The sequence below is a fragment of the Bremia lactucae genome, linkage group LG3, assembly GCF_004359215.1.
Source record: "Bremia lactucae strain SF5 linkage group LG3, whole genome shotgun sequence".
NCBI lineage: Eukaryota > Oomycota > Peronosporomycetes > Peronosporales > Peronosporaceae > Bremia > Bremia lactucae.
Window position 1 is genome coordinate 3,882,525 of NC_090612.1, and position 15,519 is coordinate 3,898,043.

At 56.6% G+C, this 15,519-nt stretch overlaps 1 protein-coding gene across 1 annotated transcript; it reads right to left on the minus strand.

The window, feature by feature from the left end:
* Window positions 1–10,927: 10,927 nt before the first annotated feature.
* Window positions 10,928–11,194, minus strand: CCR75_002293 (uncharacterized protein; the record flags this gene model as incomplete). The annotated part of the gene is made up of 1 exon (XM_067960391.1): window positions 10,928–11,194. One exon carries the CDS (start codon window positions 11,192–11,194, stop codon window positions 10,928–10,930), a length of 267 nt encoding a protein of 88 aa, XP_067817504.1.
* Window positions 11,195–15,519: the final 4,325 nt, after the last annotated feature.

The following is a 15,519-nucleotide window of genomic DNA, read 5'->3' on the forward strand; positions in this document are numbered from 1 at the left end:
CAGTAGCAACATAGTAGAATTTAAAAAAATAACTCGGGTAGATTACGTGTATTTATTGATGTTTTTTTGTGGGGGCGGCGCACGCGCTCGCCCCCGCTGACAAAAATTCTACTGTGAAATTACTCAAAAGAGCATTCCTGAACCCTTACAGCACCGGAGTGCAAGGGGCCTGCTCCGGCTCATGTCAACGTCCTCAATTTTTTTTTAATTTTATTGCCAATTTAGTAGTCGCCTAGGTGTGTAGAAAGGCTAATAGCTACAAAAAGAAAGGACTCAAATGAGTCAACATGTATGCTACACTAAAGGCTAATGGCTACATTGGGCTTGAAACGGCGGTATCCTTGCTGGAGAGTGCCGGTGGGGCCAAAGCAGGCCCAAGGTTCACTAGTTCCTTGCGGCTTGGTTAGTCAGGCCATTGGAGGGCGTACCTTGTCGTTGCTGGTGGCGACGTCGTGGTCCACGGGTCCGTTGCTGCGAGTCACTGTGCCGGCGCTGTGCACTTGGTGCCGGCTGGCTTGGTCTTGTAGGCGCTGTCGATGTCCGGTTGAGGCGCGGTCCCCAACGAGTGTTTTTTTGCTGATTGGTTTTGGGAGGTATCGGCGATGCAACTGGTGTTACCCTTGGTGGCCCCCATCTTGTTGAAGTTCGTCGTGGCCGAAGCGGTGCGGGGGGGGTCACTGTCGCGGGGTTTTCGTTGTCGTGGCTGCTGTTGGCACCGGCGTAGGCGATGCGGGTGCTGGGTTCCTGGACGTGTCGTCGGCGTTGATCTCGCCTGCATGCAGGCGCCAGATCCGATAACTTGTCTTCACACACGTCGCAGAAATTTTCCGGTTGAGTTTGGTAGCTGCATGCTTGGTGAGGCGGAGGTGCTCGGTTAACGTCTTGAAGTTGGAAGGTTGCACCGCACCGAGCGCGCCGTAGACCAGCGCCGATACCTGGACTCGCCAGCCCAAGCTCTCCAAAAAAGTCTTCGCGCGCTGGTACTTCAACACCTTCTCGGCGTGGCGTGTAGCCATGTTTCCGGCGGCGGTATCGTCCGTCTTCTGCGCTTCGTACGCGACCGCGAGGTCACATACGTAAGCGGTCTTCGTAGCTGCATCGAACAGCTGTATGTCCGGTCGAAGCGCGCGGTCGGGAAGTCCGACGACATGCGCGTCGAAGCTGGCGGTCAGGTTGGAGCCCGGCTTGGACATCGCCGGGGTCATTGCTGTCTTGATCAGCGCGAGGACTTGGTCATGGCGTCCGTCGATGGCGCGCGCATTGCCGGGACAGTGCTGCAACACGTGCGGCAGCGTCTCGTCACGGCTGCAGCGCGGGTGCCGACACGTCTTACTGCCGCGCTCGTTCCAGCGACGGAGTACCGAGCGCGTAGGTACCAGATCGACCCGAGCGGTAAGCGCGAAGCGGTACTCGGCGTCGCTTAGACCGCCGCCGCGCGACACAAAAGAGCTTCCTGCACCGCCGGCCGCGCGCACGACGTCACTTTGCGTGGTCAGGGTCTTCCATCGCGCTAGCGCCGCCAGCTTGGTGTGTTGGCGGAGCTGACGGGTCATGTCCTTGGAGCATAGCGGCTGCGGGTGGTGCGGCACTTTAATCTGGAGCATCATGTCTGCGGCCACACCACCCTCCGTCCGCACCGACTCCGTGGAGAACCTGAGTCCGTTCGACGCCAAGTGGTCCTTGACGTCGACCCACAGCGACCCGATGTCTCCGGACTTGCGCTTCTGCCTTGCGAATGGTGACGAGTCGAGTTCGCCATTCAGGAAGAGCTGCACTGCACTTGGTACACGGCCGCGCCAGTGGTCAGGGTCCAGAATGAAGCGTTTCTGTATCGCCTGCCATGCTTGTTCTTGAGCAATCTCGCGCACAAAAGTATCTGGCGAGTGCAGCATCTTCCAGGCGTGGCTGACCTGTAACACGGCGCGCAAGTTGGCGAGCGACACAAACCCGAGGCCGCCCTTGTCCATCGGCGAAAAGAAAAGCGCCGTTGTACTGGACTTGTTTAGCTTCAACATGTGTCGAAGTCCACGCACCAGAGCCGAGTCCACGCTGTCGAGCTGGGTCTTGTACGCCCGCACATGTCGCAGAAGGTAGTCGGCCTTGGGGTAGACATACGTCTTAATTGCCTTGACCTTCTGCCACGGTGCCAGGGGCGACCGGAATATCGCGGCCATCATGCGCTTCATCTCTTGGAGAACCGGCCCCATAGCTCCACGGTGCTGTGCATGGTTAAATCCGTCGCCGACTCCAAGGTATGTGTACCCTTCGTGGAGCTTGAGCGACGGAATGGCTTCACCGTCAAGTCGAAGCTCTACTTGGTCGTCACGGAGGTGGCCGTGGGCGTCGGTCTTCACCGACAGCGACGCACACTTGGACGCATTTGCCTGCATCGTCGACCACTTGAGGAACTGGACAACGGTTGCATGGGCCTTCTTGATACCCAAAACCGATGAGCTGTAGGTCTTTAAGTCGTCCGCGTACGCCGTCACCGAAACGTTGCGGGTGTTGGTGATCGGCACGCCAAACTCCGGGGCCAAATCTTGCAGTGCACGCACCAGGGGCATGATTCCAACGATGAACAGGTACGGCGACATCGGACAGCCTTGAAAGACACCAGTTCGGAGCGCGATCGGGTCTGTGGCACCGTCGGCTGCGTTCGCAACTGTGAAGACTGCACCGTCGTAGATGGCTTGGAGGCGCGACACGAAGTTGGCGCCCGCACCTGTTGCCTTGAGGACATTCCAGACGAGGTCTTGCGGCACAGAGCCGAACGCGTTCTTGAAGTCGTACCAGACCAAGTGTAGCGGTCGTGGTCGCCTCTTGGTCTGGTCTAGCACCGCGGAGCTCACAAAGTTGTGCTCGGCGCAACCATCCTTGCTACGAAATCCCTTCTGTGCATCCGTAAGTCGCCCGTTTGCCTCGAGCCAGGTTGTCAGGCGCCGCGCTAGCATCCCAGAGTATAACTTGTAAATACACGCTTGTAGGCATATAGGCCGCCAGTTGCTTGGTTTACTTGGATCACCTTTCTTGTAGATGAGCTGCACGGTGCCCACCTTCCACACGGCTGGGACTTTTCCATGCGACCAGCATACCGTGAAAGCTGCATGAAGAGCCGGCAACAGCTCGGGCAAAAACTTCTTGTAGATGTCGTAGCCAATCCCGTCGATGCCTGGGCTGGAGGTGGCTTGGGCCTGGTGTACGGCATCTTCAACTTCGTCAGCGGACGGGGCGGACGTCAGCGCACTCGCGGCGGCGGTAGGCGGAGGCATTCGAGCTAACAGTTGACGGAAGGGCGCACCGACCTCGTCGTTGAAGTCGAAGCTGCGGGCGGGTGTATTGACGCCTTGGAAAAAATCATGGACTTCGGCCCGCGGTATTGGGCACCGGGTCGGCACCGACGGACTCGCTGGGTTTTCTGTGTCCGCGGGAGCATCTGCGAGCACTTGCTGCATGCACGCCTTCTCATGGCTGTAGAATAACTTGCGCAACTTGTCGCGCTTCATGGCAGCACGAACTCGACCGGCCCGGCGACGCGCCTTCCGAATGGCGGGCTGCGACGGCTTATCTGCACCTTGAAGATGGTCGAGGTGGTCGAGGGCTGCATGGAGTCGCTCGTTGACGGGCGTCTGCGGTGGGCGTCGACGTCTTGGTTGATTTCCTGGGCGTCGATGCTGCTGCTGCACTTGTCGTGGGGGGGCGGGAACGTTGCGCAAAAGGCGCAAGAGCTGTAAAAAGTGACGGGCTCAGCGCGGCAAGGTACCCTTCCGCCGTCTCCCAGTCTTCGACGTCCGTGAGTCTGTCAGCGAAGTCGTTGCCAACTCGCGGAATTGCCGCACGCGCCTGCTCTAGCTCGACGTCCGACAAATTGGGGCGGAGCTGCAGGCGCGGCTTGCGGGACGGCACACTGTCGCGGGACACAGGCAGGACCGGAAATGTTTGTCCTCGGTCACGGCGGAGGATGTCGGCGGCTGCATTGGCTTCGGCATCCTCTGGTGGCTGCATGTCTACATTGGCAACGGGGTCAGGGCTGGCGGTGACCGGCGTCGGCGGCTGCGTCACGTGCTTGCTGCAGCCTGATCCATTGATTCCGTGGTCGGCGCATTCCGTGCGAGTCCATCTGCAGTCGATGGCACGATTTGCAAGCCGATCGGCGACCTTGTTGTCGAGTCGGTCGACATGAGCAAGGCTGTGGGCTTCGAAGCGGCGCAAAAGTTGTCGGGCCTTGTTGCGAAGCTTTCGGAGACGAGCGTTGTTGCAGGCATAATTTCCGCGAACCTGCTCGAGGATGAGCGCGCTGTCTCCCTTGATGGCAAGCCTTCGCACATCATGGTGGAGCGCGCCGCTGAGGCCGTCCATGAGCGCGTGGTACTCGGCAGTGTTGTTTGTCTGCGACGAGCCGGCGAGAAAACGGGACACACTCCACTTGAGCACGGTGCCTCGGAATAGCGCGGCTCCAGCGCCGGCCAAAGTGTTGCTTGAGCGTTGGCGACATGCTCCATCGAAGTGTAAAATCCACTCGGTGCTTGGCGGCGTTATCTCGACACTTGCTTGGGCGACTGCGGGCGCTAGGGCATCATCTACGTCGGATGTGTCCATTGTAGCGTCGACCGGCAGTGCATCGGCTTTGGCGGCAATTTTATCCTGCATGGCCGGACACGTTGAACTTGCTGCTGTTGGGTCCGGTACGGAAGCTGTCGTCGTGTCTGGGACGTAGGCCATCATGCGGCGAAGAAAAGCGTCAACGTTGGAAATTTCCGCGTTCCGAAATTCAGCTTGGTCTTGGGCAGGCGCGCTAAGTAGGTTGACACGGCGACGCTTGGCTCCAGTCACCGGCGGGGACGTCATGGGGTCCGGGCGGGTACTTGGGGCTTGGCTACCTTGACCTGCACAGCGACGAGCAAAAGGAAAAAAACGCGGCCGAGAGGAACTTGTGAACAGGTTGGCTAAGTCTGGAGGAGGGTTACGGCGTGTCACCGTGGGCCCTCCCCCAGCCGCCGGCGTTGCTACTGCTTGAGGTGCCTGCTGCACCTGGCGCGCGGCGGTGTGCGCTTAGGGGACTGATTCACAGTGGAGGCTGTGCCGAGTGGCCGCTGCCCGGTGGGCGAACGACATGGCACAGGCGCATCCACTGTGAAACACGTCTGTGAAGATGGTCCCGCGATGTCGGCGTTGCCGGTGCGCGCGCAGCTCGGCGAACTGGCGCGACGAAAAGCCGCACGCGATGCACTGAAATGCGGCCGCATTGTGCGCGAAAACAGAAAGTGTAGCCATCGGCGCGGTTGGTGGGCCGTCTGGGGCGGCGGGGATGCTGGGCGGACATTGCCGGGTGTCTTCGTCATGGGAGGCGTCTACAGCTGCAGCATCGCAGGCGTCGTGTGTGCCTGTGGCCGCGCTTGCGCTGGCCTCCCTACCGCCTGCAACATCGGCGGCGATGGCATCGGCGGCTGTGACATGGCCCTCGGCCGAAAAAACATTTTCTGCACTTGGGACGTCTTCCATGTCGACGCCCATGCTGCCGGCACCCACACCGGCGACTATCGCACGACTTGAAAAAAATTCAGTCGGTGTGGGGCCTGTGGTAGCAGTATGGCCGGATTCCAAAGTTGGAAAAATTCCGGCCTGCCCGATGCCTGTGCGGCCTGTGGGAGCAGCATGGCCGAATTTCAGAGTTGGCGAAATTTCGGCCGGCCCGATGCCTGTGGTGACAGCGCGGCGGTCAATTTCCAAAGTCGAAAAATTGTCCGCCGGTGTGGGGCCTGTGGTGACAGTATGGCAACCAGGCTCCGAAATGGGTGCTAAAATTTCCGCCGGTGTGGAGCCTGTGGCGCCTGTGGTGCCAGCACGGCTAAATTCCGCAGCCGAAAAAATTCCATGTTCGGCGTTTGTGTGCCCTGTGGTGACAGCATGGGCCGACTCGAGAACTTGAAAAATTTCTGCAGCGCTTTGCCTCGTTTCAAGGACACTACGCGCGAGAGCTGGGGCAATTGTGGCTTCACGGGACGGCGCGGGGACAAAAACGGCAACACGACTTGCATCAGGAGCGGCGGAGGTGTCGGCGGTGGCGCCTGCGACGTCTGCGGCAGCCGAACGGACGGAGCCCAAATCTGCAAAAATTTGTGCATGGCTCCGCCTCGTTTCGGCGCCACTACAATCAGGGACAGGGAAATTGTTTGCTTCACAGGCCGTTGCGGAAGCGATGACAGAAGCACGACTTGTCACGGGGACGGCGGCAGCGATGCCTGCGACGTTTGTGGCCGCCACGAGGACGGAGCCCAAATCTGGAAAAATTTGCGCAGGGCTCCGCCTCGTTATGGCGCTACTACAAACGGGAAACTGGATTGCGAGCTCGGCTTGGGCCGGTACGGGAGCGGCGGCAGTGGCACGGGCGGTTGTGAGAGCGTCGGGGGCACGGGCGGGGGTGTTGTCCGCGATGGCGTCTTCGAAATCGTCGATATCGTCGTCGTCTTCCTGGCCTTGGGTACGTAAGTCGTTATAATAGTTGAATATAACATACCTTGATTTGTGCTTTCCCCCACTTGAATGCCTTGTTCTCCCGCTTCGTTTGCGCCCTCGCACGCCTGCGCGGCGTCGGTGCCTGCCTCGCTATCGGCGGCGCCCTCGGCGTCGAGCCCGTGGTCGCCCACAGAGCTCTCAGAGGCCGTACGTAGTCGGCCTCTGATTGGCTGATTAAGTGCTACCGACATAAACAGAAGGTCCATCGCGGAGCCAGCTGGCCGATTTGTGTTAAAGCCAGCGGCAACATCGCGGGCGTTGTATGCGTCGGGTGCGCGACTCTGTAAAGGTACGCTCGACCCGGCGTCTATTCGCGGGGTTAAAGCCGTTGCGGTCGACAAAAAAGTCGTCGCGGCGCCGGCTGTCGGATTTGTGTGCCCGTCGCTTGGGCCGCTAATATTCCGGTCTGTCCCGTCTCCCCTAAAAGCAATAGACCTGGCGACTTCCATTGGCCGATCCAATTCTACCATCCCGGGCAGAAAGTGCATGTCGGAAACAGCTGTTCGATTTGCGAAATCGACAATCGAAACGTCCGCGACGTCAATGTCGGCAGCGGCAACGGCGGCAGTGGCGGCGACGCTAGTGTCGGCTTCGTCGACATCCTCGTCGGCAGAAAAATTAGGTACGTCCGCGCCATCCCCATCCTCACCGTCGCTAAAAAATCCGCTATAGACGGACGCGGCGTCGTCCATCCGCACCGTAAAGTCGCTCGAAGCCGTGCTGCCTAGCGGCGACGACAACTCCGACGACTCGCTCGACAGCGCACGGCCGCGCGCAACAAGCGAGAAGATGGCCATGATGCAGAAGATAGTAGCGGTAGCAACGCAGTAGAATTAAAAAAAAAATTATCACGGGTAGAAAGCGTGTATTTATTGAAATTCTTTGGTGGAGGCGGCGCACGCGCTCGCCCCCGCTGACAAAAATTCTAGTGTGAAATTACTCAAAAGAGCATTCCTGAACCCTTACAGCACCGGAGTGCAAGGGGCCTGCTCCGGCTCATGTCAACGTCCTCAATTTTTTTTTTTTTATTTTTTTTTAATTTTATTGCCAATTTAGTAGTCGCCTAGGTGTGTAGAAAGGCTAATAGCTACAAAAAGAAAGGACTCAAATGAGTCAACATGTATGCTACACTAAAGGCTAATGGCTACATTGGGCTTGAAACGGCGGTATCCTTGCTGGAGAGTGCCGGTGGGGCCAAAGCAGGCCCAAGGTTCACTGGTTCCTTTCGGCTTGGTTAGTCAGGCCTTTGGAATGCGTACCTTGTCGTTGTTGGTGGCGACGTCGCGATCCCCGAGTCCGTCGCTGCGAGTCCTGGGTACTCCGCTGCTCTCTTGGTGTTGGCTGGCTTGTATTTGCAGGTGCAGTCGGTGTCCGGTTGAGACGCGGCCCCCAACGAGTGCTTGTACGCTGATGCGTTTTGGGGGGTAAAGCTGACGNATGTCGACGCCCATGCTGTCTGACCCATCACTGACGGCTATCACCCGACTTGGAAAAAATTTGTCCGCTGTGGGCCCTGTGGTGACAGCATGGCCACCTGTGGGGCCTGTGGTGGCAGTATTTCGGCCAGGGTCCAAAACTGGAAAAATTTCTGCACGACCCTGGGCCGAAAATAAAGTTGCGTTACTTGGGGCGTCTTCCATGTCGGCGTCCATGCTGTCCGACCCCACATCGGCGACTGTCGCTTGACTTGGAAAAATTTCGGTCGGTGTGGGACCTGTCGGGCCTGTGGTGGCAGCACGGGCGGAATCTAAAGCTGGAAAAAATTCGGCAGCACTCCGCCTCGTTGCGGAAGCATTACGCATTGGGCCAGGAAATATTCCAGCTTCACGGGCCGGCGCGGAAGCGAAATCAGTGGCACGACTTGCCTTGGGAATGCTGGTGGCGATACTTGCGACGCTTGCAGCCGCCGTACGAGCGGAGCCCAAACCTGGAAAAATTTGTGCAGGGCTCCGCCTCGTTTCGGCGCCACTACAAACCGGAAAAGGAAACACGACCTCACGGGCCGGCACGGGAGCGACAACAGCAGCACGACTTGCGTCAAAGCCAGCGACGATGACATCTGCAACGTCCGCGCTTCCCGCACGAGCGGAGCCCAAATCTGAAAAAATTTGCGCAGGGCTCCGCCTCGTTACGGCGCCACTACAAACAGGAAAAACGATAGCGACCTCGGCTTGGGCCGGCACGGGAGCGGCAACAGGCGCACGGGCGAGAAAGAAAGCATCGGGGGCACGAGCGGGGGTGTTGTCCGCGATGGCGTCCTCGAAAGCGTCGAGATCGTCGTCGTCTTCATGGCCTTGAGCACATAAATCACTATAATTAGTTGAATATAACATACCTTGATTTGTGCGTTCCCCCACTTGAATGCCTTGTTCCCCCGCTTCGTTTGCGCCCTCGCACGCCTGCGCGGCGTCGGTGCCTGCCTCGCTATCGGCGGCGCCCTCGGCGTCGAGCCCGTGGTCGCCCACAGAGCTCTCAGAGGCCGTACGTAGTCGGCCTCTGATTGGCTGATTAAGTGCCACCGACATAAACAGAAGGTCCATCGCGGAGCCAGCTGGCCGATTTGTATCAAAGCCAGCGGCAACATCGCGGGCGTTGTATGCGCCGGGTGCGCGACTCTGTAAAGGTACGCTCGACCCGGCGCCTATTCGCGGGGTTAAAGCCGTTGCGGTCGACAAAAAAGTCGTCGCGGTCGACAAAAAAGTCGTCGCGGCGCCGGCTGTCGGATTTGCGAGCCCGTCGCTTGGGCCGCTAATATTCCGGTCTGTCCCGTCTCCCCTAAAAGCAATAGAGCTGGCGACTTCCATTGGCCGATCCAATCCCACCATCCCGGGCAGAAAGTGCAGGTCAGAAACAGCTGTTCGATTTGCGAAATCGACAATTGCAACGTCCGCGACGTCAATGTCGGCAGCGGCAACGGCGGCAGTGGCGGCGACGCTAGTGTCGGCTTCGTCGACATCCTCGTCGGCAGAAAAATTAGGTACGTCCGCGCCATCCCCATCCTCACCATCGCTAAAAAATCCGCTCTCGACGGACGCGGCGTCGTCCATCCGCACCGTAAAGTCGCTCGAAGCTGTGCTGCCTAGCGGCGACGACAACTCCGACGAGCCGCTCGACAGCGCACGGCCGCGCGCAACAAGCGAGAAGATGGCCATGATGCAGAAGCAAGTAGCGGTAGCAACGCAGTAGAATTAAAAAAAAATTAACACGGGTAGAAAGCGTGTATTTATTGAAATTCTTTGGTGGAGGCGGCGCACGCGCTCGCCCCCGCTGACAAAAATTCTACTGTGAAATTACTCAAAAGAGCATTCCTGAACCCTTACAGCACCGGAGTGCAAGGGGCCTGCTCCGGCTCATGTCAACGTCCTCAATGAGCAACGTCGAACACCAGTCAGGTAAGTATGAATAAACCTTGGGAAATGTATGAATTTACTATATGCCGCGGGTGACCTTACGTACATTTTTTACTTTTACCTATCTTCCGAAAATTGTTTTCGAAAGACAATTCTGAATTGTTTATAAGATGCAGTTGGGAGAAATGTAGGTGAAAATATGGTGTTGCCAATTAGGTTAATCTTACCAGATTGCTTGAAATCCCGGAATTTATATCGAATAACGTCTTTGCGTTTCATCCTTCATTTTTGTAATTATGGTTGATATAAAAAATTCACGACTACAGGCCATGAAAAAATATCGTCAATCACGTCCCGTCAGCGTAGCGAATAAAACACGAGTTTAAATCATGATTATTACACATTTGCACAAAAAGTTATGCAAAAAGTTAACGTAAGTTCTTCTGATGATCGCTGTCATCACCTACTCTTGCTTCGTCACCATCACCTTCGTAACGACGCCGTGATATCATCATGCGTGAAGATTGTGGCGGAGCGATGCCAGCACAATGCTCGTGATTGACGTTTTTATATTCTCTGCAATAAATTCACATCGAAGGCGAGCTCACCTTCGCGTATTCTTCATGCCAAACATTTTTTTACATATAGACGCAAAAACGTCATAACCGCCACCCTTATCACAAAGGCGACACGTCGCACCCCAACCCACCTTGGCCCCCGCGGCCACATCCCAATATACACGCATGCCCTGCTGCGCTTATACGTGACCATCAGCAGGACGCTATCTTGTGGCAGCTCTGACTTAGAGTTGTATATAAGTCTCGACTGATAGAATAAGAGACACAGCCTTCGTTGCAGCTGCAATTGAATTGATCTTGCGTAAGCTGCAGATTTTCACACGCGACACGTTTGTGCCGCATATTCCGCCAGTATATCGGTCCCAGAACACTTACCACTTTTGGGTTCTTCGAGACGTTTCTGGCGCAAGTAAAGTTCTCAGCGACTTCGCAAGAAATAAATCGAATGCCTTGTCATGTGCGTTCACGAGTAGCTGTCTTTTTGTCTTAATAGTGCGCGCATATTGACGCAAGTGTCGTAAGATTCCATGACAATGACACTGTAGACGACGCCAAAGCGCGTAGTTCACGAACGACTGCATCGTGCACCGATCGGCGAGCCATCACGATAAATGTTCGGCTCCGCCACACAAAACGGTCGTTGCACTTTTGACCTCGGCGAACACCATAAATGTGGTATTGCTCATACTCGACATGATGCTTTACAAACTGGCTACATGATCCGAGCAACGATGGTTGCACTGAAGTCCGCATGTATATAAGCTGCAAGTGGGACACTGCGTACGCTCGAGTGATTCGGTCCGACCATGGACAGCAAAATATTGTGTCGCCCATTCACGCGCAGGAAGCTTCGGTAAGATAAACTGGGCGCCGCTTTTCCTCGAATTCATAATTGGATCCAAAGCTCAGCCCTAGCGCCAATGACCGCGCCTACGACGTCGCTCGGCGTTTTTCATCGTCCCAGCGCAGCGAACTTGACATGTCGGCGCAACTGACGGGTGACATCTCTGGAGCATAGCGGCTACGGGTGGTGCGGCACATTAATCTGGAGCATCATTTTGCTGCCGCACCGCCCTCCATCTGCACCGACTCCGTGAAGAACTTGAGTCCACGCGACGCCAGGTGGTCCTTGACGTCGACTCAAATCAATTCAATGTCGCCGGACTTGCGCTTCAGGCGCGTAAACGGTGACGAGTCGAGCTCGCTGTTCGGGAACAACTAGATGACGCTGGGTATGCGACCTTGTCAATGGTCGAAGTCCAAAATAAAGCGCTTCTGGACCACCTGCCACACTTTTCCTTGGGAAAATATGGCACACAAAGTATCGGGCGTGTGCATCATCTTCTAAGCGTGGATGACCTGTAACACGGCGCACAAATTCGCGAGGGTCACAAACACGAGGACGCCCTTTTCATCGGCGGGAAGAAAAGCGCTGTGCACTGGACCTGTTCAGCTTTACAGGTGCCTTATTCCGCGCACGAGAGCCGAATCAACACTGTCAAGCTGGGTCTTGTACGTCGGCACATGTCGCAGAAGATAGTCGGCCTTGGGTATTCATATGTTTTGATCGCTATGACCTTCTGCCATGGTGCCAGGGACGACCGGAATATGTCTGCAATTATGCGCTTCATTTCCTACAACTCAGGTCTCATGGCTTTACGGTGCTGCGCATGGCTAAAGCCGTCACCCACGACCAAGTACGTGTCCCTTCGTTGAGCTTGAGAGACGGGATGACCTCATTGTCAAGTCGAAGCTCCACTTGGTCTTCGCGAAGGTGACCGTGGACGTCGCTCTTCACCGACAGCGACGCGCATTTCGACGCATTCGCCTCCATCGTAGACCACTTCAGATATCGGGTCACGACAGCATGCGCCTTGTTGACCCCTAGCGCCGACGATCTGAAGGTCTTGATGTCGTCGGCGTATGCCGTCACTGAACGTTCGTGGTGGCGGTCACCGGCACGCTAATTTCTATATGCCATCTTTTGAAGAGCACGCACGAACGGCCTTAATGCCAACGAGAAACAGGTACGGGGACAACGGGCGGTCTTGGAAAAACTCCTGTCTGCAGAGAATTGGGTCCGTCGTCCCGTTCGTAGTGTTCGTCACGGTATAAACTGCACCGTCATAAATTTCCAGAGGCGCGAAATAAAATTGGTGTCTGCTACGAGTGCCTGCAAAACATTACAGACGAGACCCTGCAGCATCGAGCCAAATGTATTCTTCAAGTCGTACAGAACGTCAAGCACCTGTTCGCTTCCATCCAGCGGATCAGGCGCCGCGCTATGGTTTTCGAGTACAGCTTGTGCAAGCAGGCTTTAAGGCAGATGGGTCGCCAGTTGCTTGGTTGACTTATATCACCCTTCTTGTAAATTAGCTGTATAGTGCCCACCATCCAGACGGATGGGACTTTTCCATGCGTCCAACAGACAATGAATGCTGTGCGGAGCGCCGGCAGTAGCTCGGGCAAAAATTTCTTGTATTTGTCGTACCCAATGCCATCGATGCCTGGGCTTGAAATTGCTTCGACACGGTGGACGGCGTCTTCAGCTTCGTCGGTGTGAATAGGCCGACGTCAGCACACTTGCAGAGGCGGTGAGCGGCGGCATCCGGGTTAGCAACTGACGGAAGGGCTCACCGGCCTCGTCATTGAAGTCGAAACTGCGGGCAGGTGTGTTGACGCCTTGGAAAAATCCATGCACCACCGCTCGTGGTATTGGGCAGCGGGTCGGCACCGACGAGCTCGCTGGGTTTTCGGGGTCCAGAGGAGCGTTTGCTGCATGCACGCCTTCTCATGCGTGTAGAACAAATTGCGGAGCTTCGCGCGCTTCATAGCTGCACAAATTCGACCCGCCCGCCGTCGTGCGTTCCGAACCGCCGACTGCGACGGCTCCTCTGCACCTTGGGCTTGCTCGAGACGGTCAAGAGCTTCATGGAGACGAGCAGTATTGGGCATCTGTGGCGGTCTTCGACGTGTTCGTTTATGTATTGTGCGTTGAGGCTGCAGTTTCATATCGTCCTGCGGTCAAGAGTGCTTGGCGAACGGCGCAAGCGCTGTGTATATGAACGGACTCAACGCGGCAAGTTAGCCTTCAGCGGTTTCTCAGTCCTCGACGTCCGTCAACTTGTCAGCGAAGTCGTTGTTAACTCGCTGAACTGTTGCACGCGCCAGTACTTGCTCAACGTTCGACAAATTGGGACGGAGCTGCAGACGCGACTTGTGGGACGGCACACTGTCTCGAGACACAGGCATATTCGGAAAAGTAAAACCTCGGTCACGGCGGGGGATGTCGGCTTCGGCGTCGTTCCGGCATCCTCGGTTGGCTGCATGTCGACATTGTCGACGAGGTCAGGGTTGGCAGTGACCGTCGTTGGCGCCTGCGGCAGCTTCTGGAGACGAGCGTTGTTGCAGGCATAATTGCCGTGAACTTGCTCTAGGATGAGTGCGCTGTCTCCTTGATGGCAAGCTCTTGAACGCCATGGTGAAGCGCACCGCTGAGGCAGTCTATAAGGGCGTAGTACTCCGCCGTGTTGTTTGTCTGCGACGATCCGATCAGGAAACGGGAAACGCTCTACTTAAGCACAGAGCCTTGTAACAGCGCAGCTCCAGCACCAGCAAAAGTTTTGCTTGATCGTTGGCGACATGCTTCGTCGAAGTACAAGGTCCATTCGGTGCAGTGATGAGGCGGCGACATCGCGTCAGCTGCAGGCGCTGGCGCGACCTCTATAGTTGCATCGACCGACAGAGTTTCGTCCAAAATAGCGAAGTCCTCGACAGTGTCAAAGGCATCCATATGCGAGTCGACACGCATGCCCACGCCCGTTGAAAAAGCTGTTGGGAGGTCAGACGTGATTGTTGTCGCGGTCGCTCCACCAAGGTCCGGGACGTAGGCCATTATGCGACGAACAAAAATGTCAACGGTGGGATTTTCCAGCTTCATAGACTCATCGTGGTCTTGGGAAGGCACGATTGGTGGGTTCACATGGCGGCGCTTGATATCGGTTACCGGCGGGGATGTCATGGGCTCTTAGTCGGTACTTAAGGCTTGGGTACCTTGATCTGCAGAGCGACGAGCAAAAGAAAAAAAAACGGCTGAAAGGAACTTGTAAACGGGGTGGCAAACTCTAGAGGAGGGTAAGACGTGTCACCTTGCGCTATCCTCCAGCCGGTACCTGCTGCTCCTGGTGCGCGGCGGTCGTTGTTAAGGGACTGATTCCCAGTGGAGGCTATACCGAGTGGCCACTGCCCGGTGAACGACATGGCACAGACGCATCCACTGTGAAATACATCTGTGAAGCCGGTCCCGCGGTGTCGACGTTGCCGGTGCGTCCGCAGCTCGGCGAACTGGCTCGACAAAAAGCTGCACGCGGAGCACCTGAATGAGGCCGCATTGTGGGCAGAAATGGAAAGTGTAGCCATTGGCGCAGTCGGTGTGTAGTCTGTGGCGGCGAGGATGCTAAGCGGACTTCGCCGGGTGCCTTCATCGCGGGAGGCGTCTGCAGCCGCAGCAACGAAGGCATCGTTCATGCCTGTGGCCGCGCTTGCGCTGAATTCCCTACCGCCCGCAACATCGGCAGCAATACTATCGGTGGCTGTGACACGGGCATGGGCCGAAAATAAATTTGCTGCACTTGGAACGTCTTCAATGACGACGTCCATGCTGCCGGAACCCACATCGGCGACTGTCGTACGACTTGAAAAAAATCAGTCGATGTGGTGCTTGTAAGGCCTGTGGTAACAGCACGCACGGAGCTCAGATTCAAAAAAATCGGGCAGGGCTCCGCACGTTGTGAGCGCACTACATCTGAAATTCTGTGTCGCGACCTCGGCATTTGCCAACTTGGGAGCGACAATGGATTCACGACGGCAGCGGACACAGCGACAGTGGTGCCTGCGACGTCCGCGGCAGCCGCACGGACAAGGCCCAAATCTGAGAAAATTTATGCAGGGCTCCGCCTCGTTGTGAACGCGCTACATCCGGAATCTTCAGACCCCAACCTCGGCATGGGTCGGCACGGAAACGTCAATGGCGGCACGACTTGCGTCGGAGACCGCGACAGTGACACATGCGACGTTCG